The sequence below is a fragment of the Lissotriton helveticus genome, chromosome 1_1, assembly GCF_964261635.1.
Source record: "Lissotriton helveticus chromosome 1_1, aLisHel1.1, whole genome shotgun sequence".
NCBI classification, from domain to species: domain Eukaryota; kingdom Metazoa; phylum Chordata; class Amphibia; order Caudata; family Salamandridae; genus Lissotriton; species Lissotriton helveticus.
Window position 1 is genome coordinate 1,790,718,221 of NC_136057.1, and position 20,160 is coordinate 1,790,738,380.

At 45.9% G+C, this 20,160-nt stretch overlaps 1 protein-coding gene across 2 annotated transcripts in view; it reads left to right on the plus strand.

Moving 5' to 3' along the window:
• The window catches only part of CENPM (centromere protein M), a 63,220-nt gene extending 44,194 nt beyond the window's left edge, over positions 1 to 19,026 (plus strand). Inside the window, exons 2-6 of one of the 2 annotated variants that reach the window (XM_078659190.1) lie at positions 2,263 to 2,342; positions 7,851 to 7,949; positions 13,512 to 13,591; positions 17,754 to 17,845; positions 18,238 to 19,026. In XM_078659190.1, coding sequence (XP_078515316.1) covers positions 2,263 to 2,342; positions 7,851 to 7,949; positions 13,512 to 13,591; positions 17,754 to 17,845; positions 18,238 to 18,372 — 486 coding nt within the window. In that variant the 3' untranslated portion in view covers positions 18,373 to 19,026. The remainder of the gene's footprint in view (positions 1 to 2,262; positions 2,343 to 7,850; positions 7,950 to 13,511; positions 13,592 to 17,753; positions 17,846 to 18,237) is intronic. The other variant, XM_078659191.1, reaches the window with a different exon arrangement.
• Positions 19,027 to 20,160: the final 1,134 nt, after the last annotated feature.

Sequence of the window (20,160 nt, forward strand, 5' to 3'; positions counted from 1 at the left end):
ACTCCATGGGTCTGCTGCATGGTGTACCTGACTATCATTAGTGCTGTTATATACTAAATTCCCCCATACTACCTTCACATCTGCTGCTTAGCTAGTTCCACCTTCTAGCTCACGCTTGACTATTCTTTGTTGCACTCTCCATTATTACAGTTGACTCTGGCACCACTGTCTTGGCAGGAACAGCGCACATAAAAACATGGGGTGCGGTGACCCTAGGCAAAAGCAGCTTACCTTCGCACCTGCCAGGACCCCACGCCACCAATGTTCGCCCTCTGATCAAGCAATGGCAGACCACCCGTCAGATGGCACGGCCCACTATTATGACTGAACTACTAGCTGGCTATTGATTCCAGATTTGACACCCTTGCAAGATGTTTTGATGCGATGTCTGAACGCCTGGTTCGCCACAATGTGAGGCTCGATGGTGCGGAGTGCAGGATCTCAGAAATCGAGGATGGGGATGCCAAGACAGTGAAGCGTCTCCTTAAGAATACCGCAGTTTAGAATGAGGACTTAGAGGCGAGGTCCAGCTGAAATAATATTTGTGTAGCTGGCATACTGTAATCCCCCAATACAGGACTGATGGATACCTTCGTGGAATATCTATTGACGGACTCTTTAATAGGAAGTCCTTAACAGATACATTTATAGTCGAGAGAGCACATCAGACACTTGGACCTTGGCCTGTTTCTGGGGCGCCACCCTGACAGATTATTGCAAGGCTTTTAATTTTTAGAGATTGTGAAACCGCCCTACGTATGGCCTGTGACCGGGGATCCCTACAATTTTAGGGATCCACTATTTTGTTATATCCTAATTATACACCAGTAGTGCAAGAGGCCTGTCACAAATGTACTGATTCTAGACTTACTCTCAAAGTTGCCACGAAAATATGGGATGCTTTATCCTGCACGTTTCCAGGTGGAACTGGACTGCCAACTCCACATCTTCAAGACCCCTGCAGATGCCAAAAGGTTTTGTAAAAAGCACTCCTGTTAAATATCCTTCAGGCGCAGCGGCTCCTGAAGACTTAGCGCCTGCTTCACCTAGGGCACACTCATAGTAGTAACCTGTCCCAAGTGTGTTTTGCCTATGTTTAAATATGGTCACCTTCTTCTCATTGTTGCTCCTCCATTGGCTCGTATTGTTGTATTATTCAATATATGGTCCTGTGCTATGCTATTTTTTTTCCTGTGTTGCTAATTTGTTCAATAATTATCATTACATGTTACTGTGCCTCCCGGGCTTTGCTCCTATGGGCGTTGACACCCCCCTAAGGTGTATACCACTATGTTTGGATCTCTATTTACTTTTTGGGCTATTTGGGTTCTCCAGCTTATGTCTTGGCTGGAGTTTGAGGAGGGTGTTTTTTTTGTTTTTTGCTTTTTGCATCATGTTTTACAGAAGCCTTTCTACTGCTGTGGTACTAATCGGGTTTACCCTTACATGCTTTCTTCATACACATTAGCATTTAACACAGGTCCTCAGTCCCTACCAGAGACCAGGTTTTCTCACTCTCCTGCATGTCCAGGAATATTAGAGGTTTGAACAATCCGCACAAGGGGAAGAAAGTCCTCGTTTTTTGTGTCGCCACTGGATCCAGGTGGCTGTTCTTTTGGAGATGCATTCCTAGCCCCACCCCTCCCCCTCCCGTCCTGACTGTAGCTACGCTGCGAAATGGTGTACGCATTGCTATTTTTCCCACTACAGTTCCTACTTGTGTGGGTGTGCATTCTGATACATAACAGTGTCCCCTTTTGGCTGATACAGACTACAGCGAATTCTGTAGGTCTATACTAGTTTGTGATGGGCGAGCTGGTAGGACGCACAGTGTTATTAATCAACGTCTATGCACCAAACACCGACTCCCTGATCCTTTTACTGATTTGTTATCACAGATTAGCCAATACCTGACTGACTACATTTTAATGGGTGGCGACCTGAATCTCACCTGTCAGCCGGAGCTTGACTCCACTGGCTCTGTAGCCATTTACAAATCTCATTCTTTATAGACCCTCACAGACCTCTTTGACACATTCCACTTGACAGATGCATGGCGCCATAAATTTCCGAAACAGCAGGAGGATACCTTCTATTCTGTCACATCATAAACTAATGGTTTATGATGTGTCAGGAAATCCTTGAGGGATTATAGGATCAGAATAGACTTGCCTTTTCTATATCCTTTTTAATGGTACATACACATGGGGGAAGAACGGGTCTGACAGAAGCTCATATATTTTCCTTTCTTCTTCGTGGCAGCTAGTCGGAACTGATGAACATCTTCAGGAGCTGTTAGTGGAGGCAATGCTGAGAGAGCCCAAGGCATTTGAGTTGAAAATGTAAGTAATGCAGCATGCTGCCATCCAATAAAATAGCTGAGATTGCTAATCCATCAGATCTGTGTATACTGGCACGTTTCAGGATCAACTGTGGTAAGTAGAGCAGGAGGCTGATGGGCTTGTATCCTAAAGGTTATGGGTTCTAATGCCAGGAGAATAGCTCAGTGGGTTAACATGCGTGCAGCTGAGATTTGTGTATGATAAATGGCTCTGGAGAAGTGTGTTTTTTTCATAAAGATGGCATCAATGAACAGTTTGCTGTGCTAAAAGTCACATCTTCCCAGCTTTCAGGAACATGCAGACCTGAAACAAAAAATTCATAAAGATGGCATTCATGAACAGTTTGCTGTGCTAAAAGTCACATCTTCCCAGCTTTCAGGAACATGCAGACCTGAATCAAAAATTACTTTTGGCATATGTGTAGATCCCTCAAGTTTTCCCAAAGAATCTAACTGTTGAAATAAAATAATCTTGAGAACAATTAGGAAAAAACTGCAACTTTTAACAGTTTTTTAATCCAACTTTTTGTCACTTTGGCTGATTTACAAAAGCTATGCACTATTTCGTTCGCTAGACTCTTTTAGTTGTGGGGATATATATGTAGGTTCTCTAAGGACCTGAGGTACCCAGATTTAACAATTGAGCTGCACGGTACAATGGTTTTCATGGTGAACGGAGTGGTGACATATATAGAGTGAAAAATGGGTATCAAGGTAACCTGTATTTCTGAAATAAGGACAAGGTATGAAGTTCAGGAGCAGTGCTTATTTGTACATCTCTTAATTTGTGGGTGCCTGAACTAGCACATGATTTAGAGGGTATTTTAAACAAGCATTGGAAATGCAATAGGTCTCGCATTAGAAAAGTTGGAGTTATTGGTCTTGTAAATGACATATTTTATTTATTTGTTGGTTTTTAAAATTGCTAAATTGATGGCTTTGTCATTTACAATGCCAATAGTTATAACTTTCGCGAATGTGACACCTATAGCATTTGGAATGCAACATGTTTTGTATTTACGTGACTTAGATGGCAGCTCTGGTCGTTAGGCCACATCTCTAGAGAGCAGGAGAGTGCAGCAGGGGAGAGAAGCACAGCAATGCAATAGGTCTCGCATTAGGAAAGTTTGAGCTATTGGTATTGTAAAGGACACATTTTTTATTTATGTGCTTGTTTTGAAAATAGCGAAATTAATAGCTGTGTTATTTACATTGCCAATAGTTTTATCTTTCGCAAATGTGACACCTATTGTAACACAATATGTGTTGTGAGGGTGAGTGAGGGTGAGGGTGAGGGGTTGAGGGTGAGGGGTTGAGGGTGAGTGAGGGTGAGGGGTTGAGGGTGGGTGAGGGTGAGTGAGGGTGAGGGGTTGAGGGTGAGGGGGTGAGTGAGGGTGAGGGGTTGAGGGTGAGTGAGGGTGAGGGTGAGTGAGGGTGAGGGGTTGAGGGTGGGTGAGGGGTTGAGGGTGAGTGAGGGTGAGTGAGGGGTTGAGGGTGAGGGGTTGAGGGTGAGTGAGGGTGAGGGGTTGAGGGTGAGTGAGGGTGAGGGGGTGAGTGAGGGTGAGGGTGAGTGAGGGTGAGGGGTTGAGGGTGAGTGAGGGTGAGGGTGAGTGAGGGTGAGTGAGGGTGAGTGAGGGTGAGTGGTTGAGGGTGAGTGAGGGTGAGGGGTTGAGGGTGAGGGGTTGAGGGTGAGTGAGGGTGAGTGAGGGTGAGGGGGTGAGTGAGGTTGAGGGTGGGTGAGGGTGAGTGAGGTTGAGGGTGAGTGAGGGCGAGTGAGGGTGAGTGAGGGGTTGAGGGTGAGGGGTTGAGGTTGAGGGTGAGTGAGGGTGAGGGGTTGAGGGTGGGTGAGGGGTTGAGGGTGAGTGAGGGTGAGGGGTTGAGGGTGAGTGAGGGTGAGGGGTTGAGGGTGAGGGTGAGTGAGGGTGAGGGTGAGTGAGGGTGAGGGTGAGGGTGAGGGTGAAGTACAGGCCCTGCACCCTCCTCAGTCTGCATGCATGCACGGAGCTTGAATTGCCGTGGCTCTGAGATTTTGGTGGCTTACTGCAAAGTTGCCAGGTTTTGCATGTATGTGCACTGAACACCAGGTTTGTAGAACTGAGCTTTGATTTAACAAACGAGTGTCTTCTGGGAGTTGTAGTTTTCGTGTGCCAATATGTAAAAAAAAAAAAGGCTAATCTCCATGCCCGATAACTATCTGTAGTAGAAAATATCAGGAGTAAGAGAGATGGTGATCGGCACAAATGAACGGCTGGTAACCTTATTTGTGGCACAGAACCGTTTGCAACCAAAAAGATTGGCTTTCTGGATAAGAAAGTAAGGTTAGCAATAGGCAAAGAAAAGAGACTGCTAGAGGCACACACAAAAGCCAGCTGCTGCTGTGTGTAGGACCACCGGTGAGCCCAGCCTGCCTTGAGCATGTAAACACACTCCATTCAGCGTCATCGGAGTGCAAAGTTCCCAGAGAAACAAGAAAGGAAACAAGACGGAGGGCATTGCTGTGGGGAGGGGGGGAGGAGAAATGCACACGGCGGGCAGGGGAGGGGGCTGAGCGGGGAGAGCGGCATGAGGGTGTGAAGCAGCCGGGGCCTTTGAAGTGAAGCTAAGCTTCACTTCAAAAGGTGTGGGAGGAATGCGGCTGAGGGAACAGACGGCGATTTGGTGATGTGCACGCGCATTTTAGGTCAATGCGCTTGCGCATTGACCTAAAAGCCACGGGCACAGCAGCAAATCGCCACAGTTAGGTAAGCTTTGTTTAAAGCCCTATAGTCTCGCTTCTCTCAATGCGCATTGATAGGTCACGAGACCTAAAAAATGATGTTATTCTTACACACTGGCTTACATTTGGATGGCACAAAGGCAGCGAAATCCAATTGCTAATAACCAATATCATGCTATTCTATGCTCCCACGTGCCTTTTGATAAAAAATGGTATTTCACTTGTGTGGGTAGGCATATAGTGCATGTGACAGGAAACTGCCCAAAACGCAACATGGATACATCAAATTTTTTCACTCAAATCTGACTTTTTTTTTTTTGCAAAGTGGGGCCCTACCTCAGCCGGCACTTAAGGCAACCTAGCAAACCTACAAATTTAAAAAAAACTAGATAACTGGGGGAATCTAGGGTGGGGTGCAGTGTGTGGCTCTCACCAGGCTGTATTACCCAGAATCCCTGGCAAAAACCTCAAACTTGTTGCCTGATAACACACATTTTCCTTAAATTTCTGTGATGGAAACTTCAGGACTCCACAAGATCCCTACCACCCAGCATAACCCCTCCCCTTATGCCGATAAAACCGCGGCCCACCTCTGTGGCTGGGCTTAGTGCCTGCGACAGGAACAGATCCAAAGTCAATGGGAGCCCTTGCAAGGGAACTCATATTGACCTTGGCTTGATCAGTTTCTATCGCGGGCATTAGGCCCAACCACACAAGTTTGGCAATGCTGGTTGTTCGGAAATTGGTGGATTCCTGCAGATTATGGAAGTTTCCATCACAGAAATGTAAAGAAAATATGTGACTTCAGGCAAAGTTTGCAGGGCATTGTGGGTTGGAAAACCTCTTGGGATTCACCCAATCAACCCCTTCTGGAATCCCCTGGTTGTCTACTTTTCAAAAATGTCTGTGGTTGGTAGATTTCCATGGGTGGCAGCCGAGCATGAGCCAAATCTCACAGCTACCCCTATTGCCAATCTCTCCACGTACCAGTTTAGGGCCTTTTGTGTCGAGGTCTCTTGGCCCACCCACACAAGGGAGGTAACATTTTTATTGGGAGCCTTGGGGGAATGCTGTGTGGTAGGAAATGTGTGGCACCCCGCAGATTCCAGAAGTTTTCCTCACAGAAATGTGAGGAAAATGTGTGTTGTTAGTCTGTTTGATATTTGCAGGGCATTGTGGGCAAGAAAGTGGTATGGGATGCAGGCAAAGCGCACCACTCGGGACCCCCAAACCCCCCACCCCACATGTCTAATTTTCCATTTATTTGGAGGTGGGGGGCATGGCCCTGCCCATGCTTGGTGGTCCCCATCCCTATACAGTGGCGTCTAGTATCAAGGCAGAGTGATGGGGTGGGGGGAAAATAAATAACTAAAACCACTTACCTGCCGCTCGCTGCGTCGCTAACTCTGTGCTCTTCTGCACTGCACAGGCTCCCAGAATCCCCTGCGGCCAGTCCTGACGCTGCTGTCCTGTTTGATAGCCGTGTCAATATTGGTCTGAGTGCTGTGAATTTGTGCTCCCATAGAGACTGGACACCTGTGCTTTGCTGTCTCCAACCTAGCAATGCAGCTGGTTTGGAGACCGCTCCAGTGCGCATGTCGGTTTGGCTGTCCTCAGACAAGTGCACTGATAGCAGTGGTGCCCATCACTCCCCCTCCAGCCGTTCATAGTCTGCCCTACCCCCAAGATTTGTTTGTGCTAATAATAAAACAATAATAAACCTGTGTTATCCTTTTTGTTTTTTTGAGTTTTACAGCTGCTGGCAGGGGGGCGATGTTTCTCTGCCATTGTGGAGTAGCCACTGCTGCCCCTAGATTAAAAAAATAAAAATAATCCCTGGCATCCAGTCGGTTTTCTGCCCCCATCTGGGGGGCAGATTTGGCTAATTGTCCCCCCCCCCCCTCTGCTCCCAGGGGGCGCAAAATGACTGTTTCGCCCATTTCTTTGGGATGGGGCATGCCTGCACCTATACTGGGCAGCCCCCACACCTGCAGTTCCAACAAATTGATAAACCCCGAGTCTAGTGGGCTTTCTGCCTCCTGGGGGGTGCAGACCGGGTTAATTGCCCCCATCTGTCTCCCGGGGAGGGAGGGGGGGAGGGGTGGTAGAAAGTCTGTATTATAAAAATAGCAAGTGGGAGCACTATCACAGCTTGGCGATCGCTCTCCTGTGGCTATCCTCAAGCAGGGATCCACTGGGCAGAGGTACCTATGGAAAGAGGAGATTGTCCTCTTTACAACTAGATCTCTACCATTGGAATCAGTGCTTGGGGGGCGGGGGGGGGGGGGGGGCTGTGATAGTACCCCCCGCCGCCCGATCACTGATTCAGTGAAAGTAAAACGAGCTCATCGGCTTGTTTTACTTTCATTCTTACTGTAATGACATGAGCATACCCTGCACGGCGATAGTCATTACAGTGGGAAAAAAATACCGAAATCAGACTGTTTGGGAAGCTCTTCCAAAGCAGCCGGATGTTGAAAAAAGTAAAGGACACCCTCTGGTGCAGTGCACAAGCGGTTCTTTTATTTACCTCCCCATTGTCTGCCAATGGCCGGCACCCACTAGCAGGTTAATGCATCTGTTGCACAGATCTGGGGGTTTGTCTCGGGCTGGTTATTCCTTCTCGTCCCAGTAACATTCCTCACTAGGTTTAATGTACACTCCTGAGATTTGTTTGTAAGAAGCCAGCCTCTGGTTCTGATGCCAGTAAAAGCCTGGTGGTTTACTTCAGTTAATGCACCTTTTGCAGGGAAAATTACTGCACCTCGCTAATCTCCATCTTTTGCTTTGCAGCCATTTGGCAAAGTCTCTACCACTTCCCCCTGAGGGCGATCATCAACGCCCGCGGATAGACTTGGTTGTCTTCCTGGTAAATCTGCAGAGCCAGCTCAGGTAAGATGAGACCATAAAGAGTGGGATTTCATAGTCTGCTCCTGGGTAACAGTGGTTGAATCCATCTGGTGGCAGAATTGCGTAAAGTAACCCATGTAGAAAATGTTTGCAGTTTTTATTTTAGGCATTTGGCACATGCTCTATTTCAATCATTTTGTATGATTGTTATTGGTTGGTTTTCACTTTTTGGGAAAAAATGTGTTTTAAGGAATATTTGGACGGAAATATCCCCTGCTTGGTGTACAGGTGTGTTCCCCTGCCCAGAGGGCCTGATTGTGTATCTGATATCTTGAGATTTTAAATGTCTTTATTTCCGTTGATTGGGACCATGAAAGACAAATATTACAAACAATGAATGTAGCAATCAAATGTATCTGTTTCATTAGTATGTCTAAAACAGCAACTCATTTGAAAATTGTAATTTTTACAGAACATGAATTCTGGCATAAAAGCCCCACACTAATATACAATACAAAAAGTTTAAAGCAAATCCTCATCCTAATTTAATTGGCGAGTAGAAATCAACATATGAGAATTGCAAAATTAATAAACCAGGCATAAAAGTACTAATGAAGCCAAAGCATCCCCTCCATATCAATGCATTTCTTTCTCATGTCCCAAGTGATGTAAGTAAATCTTTTCAGACTACATATGATTGCCTCACTAGTATGGGACCTCAACATTCTTATGGTTCCTGCACATTGGCTTGCCCAAATAGATTGACATATTGGGATTATCCATTCCTTTTGTGTATGAGTAGGCACAGAAAAAAACAATATATGGTTCTTAGACACATTGCAAGCTGGGCATGTACTAACGGATATCGAATTGAGACTTCTAGCCACAAATTCCAGACCTTTGAATTCTTCCTAGGCGTCAGATTGGTTCCGGATTGTTTTTCGTGTGCGGTAGCCTTGCATGCCGGTATGTGGCGTCTTTCGGCTCTGCTTGGCGTTGTCTGCACTGGAAGTGACGTTTTCGGTGTCTATATAGACACCACCCAGGCATGCTGACGTCAGTTATTTTCTTCCTTGCGCTTGTAAGTGCAGATCTGGGAAGAGCTACCCCTTAGTCATTTTTTGACTAGGTTTTTTTTACATATTGTTGTCTTTTTTTTTTTTTTTTTAGAATACCCTCCTGTTGTGACCGGAAATGTCATCTGAAACTGTCGTCTTCAAGCCCTGTGGCACCGGTCACTGGCAGGTGACTGTGATAGACCCTTTTCTTGTTTGCCTATGGTGCCTTCAAGCAAGAGATCATGACCCAAAGGCCTGTCCCGACTGCTGTGCTATATACACCTGAAGGCCTTGAGTGAGCGATCTATCAAGCTTCTAGCAGCTTGAGGAGATGATCGAAGTCCTGGTCAAGCGGAAGGTCCTGGTCGAGAGTAAGGTCCCGGTTACTGAGCCCAAGGTCCTTTGTCGCACATTAAGTCGTTGAGCCACTCTGGTAAGTCGCAATTGCATAAGAAGTCGAAGTGTGTTTCAACTTCACGTCAGCTGACGAGGGAGTATTGCCACTGAAGGCTTGGCCCTGTGTTGGCCCAAGTTTCCTAGAGCAGGCACGACCTCTGCCCAGCTCTGAGTTTTGAGGCCATGCACCTCATATTTGGGTGGCCGGTTCCCACTGGTGTGCCTTGGACCCAGCAGGTTCGGAAGGGACCCCTTCTGAATTCATGCTGGTGGCTCAGGCTCGAAGTGGCAGTCTGGCCCCAGGGATCCGCAAAGGAGTTTGGTGCTACCATCCTAACCTTCCCTGGTGCTGATGTCGAGGTGCACACTCCCAGCTGACCCATCCCTATCACAGAGCCGGAGGGGCATCGCCCAACGCAGGCTCCTGCTGTGACTAAAACCATGCCATCCAGGCCAGAGCCTGAACTATTCTTACAGGGTAGGAATGGGAGGGGTGGTTGGACCCTGAAGAATACCAGCCTTATGAAGACCCTATAGACTGTTGTGAGGATCTGGGTGAAGTCAGTGGACTGGACACTTCTCCAGCATTACTGCCTGGATGGCCAGGCCCATCGAGACAGGCACTTCGTCCGTTTGGTCCTGCAGAACTTCTTCGTGTGAAATTGGTCCGCAGAACCACCTCTGGGAAGATATTGCTTGGGTATCTATTATAAGTTAAGGAATATATTCTAAGTGTAGGAATCTGTGGGTTCAAGTCTTCATCAGCTGGACAGGTTACTTACCTTCGGCAACGCCTTCTCTGTTTGAGACTCTATCTGGTCACCGATTCCTTACTGATCCCCGCTATCCTCCCCACGCTGCAAACTTATTCAGGGCATTTCCCTGATGGTTCAACATCTGGCTGGCTCCCTGAACGCCAGAATGGACAAACTCAGACGAAGATGCATAGTGGATCACTAATGGCGTCTCCATTCAGAGGTGGTGTAGGGTCTCTGAGCAGTGGGGAGAGTCTTGGTTAGATCTGTTCACCAACGAGAACGCGCAATGTCAGCAGTTCTGCCCATTGGAGTTTCTAAGGCGAATCTCGCTCGGAGATGGTTTTAGTTTTGGGTGGAACACAGGCCTCCTATACGCCTTTCCGCCTAAACCACTCCTGCCCACAATTCTCAAGAAGATCCAGAACGACTAAGCCCAGGTCATTCTTTTGACCCTGTATTGGGCACGGAGGGTCTGGTAACCCGAGATGTTTGGCACTTTGGGAGGGTCTTCTGTTGCAGCAGCAGGGGAGGGTTCTTCACCCAAACCTGTCAACCCATTGACTTTTTGCGTGGAGAGTGAATAGCTACAGTTGACAGCTTTCGACCTTCCGTTCAAAGTCTTCAATGTTATTTTGGGTGTGTGCCTGCTGTTGGGGCAAATTTGTGGCATGGTGTGCCGCGAGACAAGTTGACCATCTTTCTGCTCCCCTATTTCGGGTTCTTCTGCTTGTTCGTAAGATCCGTAGGGATGGGCTTTTTGCCTGTTCGTTCCTGCAGGAAATCCTTGTGTGAAAGGGGTCCGCAGACCCACCACCAGGGAGATATTGCTTCGGTATATATTCTAAGGCAAGGAATATGCTGCTGGAAGTCTTTATCAGCTGAAGAAGTTACTTACCTTCTATAACACCTTATCTGGCAAATTCCTTTCTGACCGAACCATCCTCCTCGCTCTGCAAACTGATTTCTAGGGACAATGCTTTCCCCTTTCAGGGCCCTAGTTTTCCACACCAATTGCCAGTGTACCCTGTGGCTCAGCGCTGCTGGTGTGGAAAGTTACAATACTAACTGACGCCATTGCGATTGGGTGGTGCCTATATAGGCACCGTGAGTGCCCTTTCCGGTGTGAACGACACTATGTGGAGCGCAACAACTCCACCTACCGGTGCCCAGGGGTACTGCCAAATGGAAAATATCCAGATCCAGTCTGACAGCTGGGAATAATTTTAAGGTAAGGAATCTGAGGCTGGATAGTGTCTACCAGATAAGGCGTTACTGAAGGTACGTAACTTGTTCTTCACAGCTAAACCTTTATCACTTTTATTTATACATGTGGCTGCATCTAGCATCTAAACATTATGTTTCGGCTGGGGCCTATTCTTAAATATGAAATTTAAATTTGGGTTTAAAAATAAAGGCATTACAGTGCACAACCTGTTGTACAGGTTGCTGAGGCTACATGTAATATTTGGGGTGAACGCCAAAGGGGAGAAACTGAATGCCAAAACACTGTTTAACCACTCTCTGGTTGCTGAGAACTCAGTTTTGTCATACCAGAATTCTGTCTCTGTTGGGGTTACAGGGACTGTCTAAAACTGGATTTTAGTGCTGGATGTGGCAGGACCCTAGGATTACCACGGTACATTCTTCATGCACACCCCCAGATCTCAGATCGTTATTTGGAAGTAGACTTTTGCTATCTTGAAAACGCATAAATTGGGTAGAGTTAGCCCAGAGAACCTTTAACTTATTAGTTAGTGTCCGCACGGGTCCTTCTCACCAACTAGCTTGTGTTGGGCATAAATCTGGCACGTCCATTCACCCACTTCAGGTCACTTCTGGACCTGTAAAAGAATAGGAGAGGACCTGATCTGCTTGTTTTCTGTGCCCCTACAAGAGCCCTTAAGACTGTTCTCTCTTTGTACTCCGGACAAAGAAGTGAACTCTGTGTCATAAGGCCGACCTCCTCTTAAAGGTACAAGAAAACCAAAAGCTACACGAGGCTACCAGGGGATGGGCTCAGGGTTAGTTGCAAGAAGTCACAATGTGAGATGAGTGGTGGGTTAAGGGCTATCACTCATTTTATAAAAAGAAGCTCGAGACAAGGAGACCACTTTAGGACTAGAGCGTCGACTTGACCATAAGATCCCAGTTCTGGTGTTTTAGGTTTACTTGCCAGTCTTTGATGCTTTCCGTGTGTCTAGTCTGATTGGAGAGTGGTGGGATCTAGTAAAGCAGTAGTAATAATTTTTAAAAAACTGCTATCGAAGTACTGCGGGTTAATCCTGTAAGAATCTCTTATGATTACCCCTCAGTAAGAGGAGTAATACATGTCCGGTGTCCTACTTTTGAACTTGATTTCGCGTAAAAACCAGGTCATGGCTCCTTGTCGTTCTCATTTTAAGTGTGAACTTGAAACTTCTAATACATCGCTTTTATTTCCTTGTGAGTTTCTCTCCTGGCCATTTGTTAGTTTAGGATGGGTTGGGCTTTGGAGTGAGGCAGTGTGGAATCTTCTCTTGAGCTAGTCTCTCTCTGACATGAACAGTTTGTATAGGTGGAATTGAAGAGCTTAAACCCCATTTTCTCAGGGAGGCAAGCAGGCACATACATATATATATCTTGCTGTGTTTTGAAACCATGACCACCCACGTGTCCCTACCTCATTTTAGCACACGGTTGTGGTGACCCACTTCTGACAGGTTACACATGCTTACGTTATGATAAACTTGTCCAAGACGGTAAAAGATACAAACTTGGAAAAAGTGCAAGGGACGGTCATTCGACTCTTGTATCAAGACGAAATGTGTTCCTTGAATTCATGAACATATCAAATCAGCTCTTAAGGGGGCACCAGGGAGGAGCAGGAAGGATGGGTATGAGAGGCGGCAGACAAAAACAGAAACCAGTGCATATTCTGTACATTTGTAGTAAAATAAAAAAAGTGAAGAGGCCAAAAGTGTGTTTTGGAAGCCCCTGCCAGTGCTGATTCCGAATTCAAAGATTGTAGTTATGATTTCACCTCATGCCTTATTTCTACTACTTTACCTTTACTGTCTATCTCACTCTTGCATGTTCCTGTTCATCCCTCCTGTCTTGCTGTTTTCCACTAGTTCTTGGTTACTTTCTCCCCTTTCTTTTGTTCTGTGGCCAAGCCTGGTGAAAAATGAGTCCCAGATACCAAATGTGTTGGTGCCCACCACCTACAACCACTTACACAAACCAAGCACTGGCAATAAAGCAGGTTGAGCAGGAGGTAGTGAATGAGGCGGCAGGGTGATGCCAGGATTGGGGGAGAGAAGGGTAAAGGTGAAGCATGGACTGTTGAATGTATGTGAACTCTTGCGGGTCTCCACTGGTTCTCTCACTCTTACTGTGATCTTCTTTCTCTGCAGCTTCTCGACAGTGAAGTCTTCACTTGCCCACCTGGACAGCACCTTCTTCTTGGGCAAGGTGTGCTTTCTCGTTGTAGGAGGTGTGTATAGAGCTTCGTAGTGACGCCTGGCGAGGTAGGAGGGGTGTATAAGAGGGAACAGCCATGCAAAGGCCGGGAACAGTAGCATATTCTGGAGGCAAACTGGTATACGCAAGAGCGGGGGTACCTTCACGACCTAAAGACGTATCGGGCCCCCTCACACCTACCTACTAACCATTCTGGGTGTCCCCGAAGGGTGGGAGCACAAATGGAAACGTCTACGCTGGGATGTACTGATCAAGAGGGATGACTCGCTTGGATACTCTCTCAAACGTGGCACAGTTTAGTTTTATGTTTATACTTTTAATGTTTACTGCCAAACAATGCATCTAAAATGTTAAAAAAGACTATCAATCTAGGCTGCAAAGGTTAACAGTGCTGTCTTTCTTGCTGCTGTTTCTGTGTAATACTCGTGGTGGTCTTGCCGGAATTACTGCTGCTGTCTGCTACTGCTGTCTCTTACTCTACTGTTCCTGTTATTATTACTGCCCTTGTATGTATTCATAATGTTGCTGGAGAGTGTGTTGCTCTTGCCGTTTCGATCTGCATTGCTGTTGGATATGTCTATATTACTTCGCCTCTGTGGGTTTGTATTGCTTCTGCTGTGTCTGACTATTGGTTTTGCATGTGTCTATATTGCTACGGCTGTACATGCGTATTGCTGCTGACTCGCGTCTGTATCACTGTTGCTGCCTTTATCCATGCACTGCAGCCGTCTGTATTACTACTGCTGCTGCTCCTCCTGTCTGTAGATCAGCTGCTGTCCAGGTTTGTTCTGTATTAAGTGCTGCTCCTAATGGTTCTATTGCTGTTGCTTTCTGCATCACTGCTGCTATTGGACTTGGCAATCATCGAATCATGTCTGTGGACAGTTGCTGATTAGTTTCGAAATAACTAGTTGAAACTAACTGAGAATAAACCTGAGGTTATGTTGTGTTTCAAATACACACTGTCTTACTCATCGCTCACCCTAGAACCTTTGGCTGGCTGACTGCCAACTTCTAAGCCACTGTTCAACCTCGGATTTGTTTGGAATTCAGATGTGTGATAAATTCCATAAGCAGAGAAAGTGACGGATGATTTAGAATCCATCAGTTGCGTAGAGTAATACATTTTCTACTGGATAACTTGGGTAAACTGGTGGTAGGAGTTTTGCTAAGTTCAGAACTCCAATATGGAAACACCCTCTACTCTGGTGGGCCACACTTCAACTACAGTGGTTACAGCGCCTCCAAAATGTGGCTTTTCAGCTGATCTTTTGGTTTATGAAAGTGAGGTCATGTGTGACCTGAGGACAGCTTTACACTGGTTTCCCGGGAGTGCCAAGGTGAGCTCTAAAGTCCCCATCTGTATTGAAATGTCTACATATTTATTATGGTCTATTTGTCCATCTAATAGATAGATATAACTAGCACCATGCTAACAGGACACTGTGCTCCTTGAATGAATTTCTGCTAAATGTTTTCATTTATTGAGGGCTTTATGAATGGCTTACATGACCCGGGAGTATCAGAGTTCTGTACAGTATAGAAGAGTAATAAATGGTTACGGTTTTGAGTGCACGTACAATGGAGTCCATTTGCAATGGTTAGATACAGGAGAGACCGTTTCGAGTATAAGTACACCTATATAGTAAATTTACAATGGTCAGATGGGGAGAGAGTCGGTTCATCATCCTGTAGGGGTTCAAGGGATGGCAGCTGGTCAGTTCAATAGATCTTTCACGCAAAATTGATTTTACACTCTTGAAGGAAGTAGCGAAGGGAGTCTGTGCAGATCTCCGGGGTTAGTGAGTTCCAAATCCTTGTAGCATTTCCAGTGAATGAACGCAAGTGGGATCTCTTTCTTTGGTCTAGGCGGCTCAAGGAGTAGCATGTTTGAGCTTTGCAGAATGCGGCTGCTGCAGAACAGGCGAGTTTGCAGGCAAGAAATTTGGGGGTAACAAAGTGAAGTGCTTTGTGGGTAATGGAAGTCACTTTGAAAATTCATTGGGCTTCAATTGACAGCCACTTACTTCAGCTTGATCAGTAAGGTAGTAATGTAGTCAGTAAGGGTCCCAAGGCTAGCCTTTCAGCTTCATTGAGTGTGACCATCATAAGTGCATGGTGAGATGTTGATCTACTGGCTAGTATACTGTGACCATAGTCAAGCCTAGAAATTACAATTGCCTGTACAACATTTTGGACGGCGGCAGGATGAAAGGTTTGATTTTTATTTTGAATTTAAATTTTTTTTTTTTTTTATGAATCTTAGTGAGTATGATGTGCTTTTGGACACAATGCGGTGTACAGATGTTTAGGTTTTTGTCCAGAGTTCTCCCAAGGGGTGTTGTGGAGTCCATGATTTTGAGAGTGCATTTGAGTACATCAAGGCAGCTGAGCCAGCCTTCGATTGAGGGAACATTGTGAGGGGAGAGAAGAGGAGGAATTCAGTCTACAGCTGGTTTAGCTTGTGGGTTTTGAAAGCCACGATTGAATATTTTACAGTGTTCTATTGCTGCAGTAAATAGTCTCCAGTTGATTTGAGGTTTTTATGTCAAGCTGTGTCATCCAATAGCAGTTATTGGGTTTTGATGAGAATCAGCTCAGAACTATACCACCAGTCCCCATTTGTCACTTCAGTGTGCCATCCATTATATTAAAAATGGCAGTTTCTGTATTACACCCAGGTCTAAAACCTGGCAGGAACTTAGTGAGACAAAGTCTGCAGTTTACTGATTGCGTTGAGATAGTACTCGTTTTTCTAGTGCTTTGACCAAGAAGGGTTGTCTAGTCACCGGTCGGAAATTGTTCAGGTCTTTTGAATTGGCTCAATTTTTCCTGAGAGGGGAGTAATCTGACCAAATTTCAGGCAGTTTGGATTTGTTCCTTGTGACATGGATGAGTTGATTATTGAGGACCATGGAGGTAAGATGAGGAACGTGATCTTTGATCGGGGAGGAAGGGATCGGATCCAAGATGTGGGCAGTAGGCTTCATACTAGGGTTGTTTCAGTGATGATGAAGGGGTCTCAACTGACTTATTGGTGTAGTTTTTGTGATAGCCCTGTAGTAATTTTGGACTAGAGAGTATGTCCGTAGATTCATTAGTCGGAAACTGTTCTTCACAGCAAGACGAAGAGGAAAGAAGTCTGAGAATTCCTTGCATCTCTCTTGTGAGGAGTCCAAGACAGTCTGATTTGGGGGATTTGTTTGTTGCTAAATGTACCTGAGAATTTTAAATGTCAGTGGCAACAGAAAATTATTTGGAATACCAGCTCTCGTTGATAATTAGACGGGAACAATCAACATTTGCATTACGATGAGTTGTCAAAACATGGTTGTTTCGTTAGTTATTTGTTTTATTTTTTTTATGTGCTTTTCTGTCTTCATTTTTTTCCGCCTGAATCTGTTTACGTTCAGTTACAAAAAATGTTATTTAAAAATGAGTCACTGCTGAAGGCCGTGTCTTAATTACTAAGTATACAAAAAGAGATGGATGGAATGCTTGAATTAATCTCAACAGTTGGTAATTACTCAGGGCCGCATTATTTTGCACACATCCCATCTCATTTTGGACCCAACTATATTCAGATCAGTTCTTGACCCTGCTCCAATGGGAAAAGTCTCTCACCGAAACAGCCAGGCCAGGTCTTCCCTCAACTGAAACACTAGCAACTGTTTTTGCCCTTGTTATGGGCTACTGTGCCGGGGATAGCTGGGTTCCAGTGACAGTCTGCATGGGCCCAATGTCTAGGCATACCCGTCCCGCATAGGGCAACGCACTAAAGTATGCAAAAAGTGATGAATAGAATGCTTTCTTTAATTTGTTACTGGTAATTACTCGAGCCACATCTCAATCTATTGTTATTTTGCACACCATGCCCCCTCAGTTCAGACTTGACCCTGCGTTGTCTTAAGTAGGACACAAAACCTTGCCTGGATCGTTGCTGTTCCTGTAGTTTCGCTCCTGCTGTTTGTATCACTGATGCTGTAAGTGTTTGTATTATGTTAACCGGAGCTGGCTGAATATGTCCCTTGTTTTTTTTCTTCCTATGTCTGCTCCCTCTTCCGACCCCGTCTCCTGTCTTCCACCCTCGCCTTCCTTACCTGCCCCATCACCTTTCTTATCTCCCCTCCCCACCACTTTCTTGTCACACCCAATCCCCTCCCGTGTTTTGCTAGGTGGGCGAGTGAAGCACTGCATGGTGGAGATGTCTGCAGTGAAGGCAATGGCGGACGCTCACCTCAGCATACTACTCCTGACGGAACTGGAGGTGGGACCATTTTAAAATGTTTTTGGGGGTGAGATGGAGGCTGAGCGGGGGAGGTGGAAGAGTCGGGAGGGAGTGTGAGGGAGAGCTCCTTGCTGGGGGCTCGGGTGTCAACCTTAGCGGGAGCGAGGCGGCTCGAGTTATTTATGCGTTTTTATGTAGTGCATAGTTTTCTGTCGGAGCGCTATACAGTAGAGCGAAGTGAATGACAGAAGGAAAGAGAAGTAACATGGTAGTAGGTATCACTACTTATGTGTACAACCGTTACTCGTGGTGTGTTACAGGTTAACAAGTTACATATTGACTCAAATGCATGCATTGATGGGGGGCACCTCTGAAGGGGCGAGGTCGTTGCCATCAAACCTTGGCTCACTTTGTTCCTCTTCTCCTTTCAGTCGGAGCTGGGCTGCACCAGCACTGCCCAGCAGCTGCTCCAGATGTTGCGAGTGTGTGCCGGGCTCGTGCCGGGGGTTTCTGCCTTATATCTGGGATCGGTCCTCAAGCGCCCCAGCCCCTCTTTACCAGAATGAGTTGAGTCGTTGGCACCGCAAGGGTTCCTGTTGTACCACCATGCTCTGCGTTCCTTCCTGGAGTCTCCTTCCCATGCCCCTGCACCTCCCCGGTATCTTGTCTCAGTCAGACTTAACCTCCAGCTCCAGGAAGTAGTTGCCGCCTGCTGCCACGTGCTCCATGCGCACCACACACGAAGCCGTGCAACACTGAGACTTCGCACAATTCCTACTGTACAGTGTTCTGCGTGGAGAGCAGCTTGGGCAAAAGGAGGTGTGTGTGTGTGTGTGTGTGTGTGTGTGTGTGTGTGTGTGTGTGTGTGTGTGTGTGTGTGTGTTTGCTCTTGCGCTCATCCCTCAGGCAAACTTGGACTAGACCGACCTGTGTGAGGCTAGCAAGTTTAAATGGAGTACATGTAATGGTAAATAGAGCACATGTAATGTATAAAAGGGCTTGTTGTAATGACAACTTGTTCTTGTCTCTTTAAGAACAAGTTGTCTTTCCGGTGCGCCTGTTCTCGGGCGCTGTTTCCATTCAATGGCCACTCCACATTCTGGCGTTCTCGTATGCCTTGCTCAAACTGTTTACTTTGGCAGTTACGACGAGAGCACCAGAATGAGCGGTTGTGGGTTGTTTCTTCTCCCACGCTCATTATCCTAATAAACACTTTAAAAGTGCAACGCTTCCTGGATTTACTTACTTTCAACATTTGGCGACGATCTCTTTGTCTTCAAACAACCCACCGACTGTCTCAGACGTTTTCGAGCCGGTTTTCGGAATTGACATGGCTGTCTCCTGCTCCTCTTCGGATCTCCTGCTGTAAGCTGCGCCCCAGTTGACGTGCAACGGACCCCTGGCTGCAGGCTGTGCCTTTTTCGATGTCACGACGCCTCGCGCATGCTTAAAAGGGGTTCCTTGAAGACTTTGGGTGATTTGCATGCCCTGCTCTCCTACGTTTGCCAGAGAAGTTGGTTGCCTAGCAACCTGAGTTTACATTGCCATTTCTTCACCACAAAACACAGTTTCTTCAACTTTCTTCTACGCAGAATGTCTATTACAGGCTGGTAAGCATTGCCTGCGCTTCGGTGACAGGCACACCTTTTTATTTTATTTTTTTTCTGGAATTGCCTGCCACTCAGTGACGGGCTCACTCTCCTGCATTAAATACTGTGTCCTCAATACTTTTAAATCTGCCTGCATATCCAGTGACAGGCTCACTACCAGTTTAACTTTCTTGAATAATTCTATTTGCCTCATTTTTCTTTTTACTTGACATCTTTTACACTTATTGATTCCATCCACATGGCTTCTACGATCAGTTGCTTACTATACCTCATTTTCTTACTGCTCCAAGGAAACCAGTCATACCATGGAAACATTGGCTCAATATGTTCCAGAATTATCTTGTTGCTAATGATGTGATAGAATATGTTGCCAAAAGAAGGTTTGCTTTACTGTATGGCCCTTTAGGGTTCGAAGGACAAAGTCTTTAATAATTTACAGCATATTGAACCTCCACCAGGTGCACAAGAAGGATGGAACGTTTATTCAGAAGGATTAGCTAGATTTACCAGAAAATTTGCGGAAGAACCTAGTGTTCTTTTAGAACATTTTAACTTTATGAAAAAGCAAAAAGTGGATGAGTCTGTTGAGGATTACATTTCCGCTTTAAGACATTTAGCTTCAACTTGCAATTTTGGTGCTGTTTTAGATACATGTTTAAGAGACCAGTTTGTTTACAGTTGTTCATCAAAAAAATACAGGAAAGTTTATTGAGATGTAGGGATCCCACATTAAGTGAAACAATA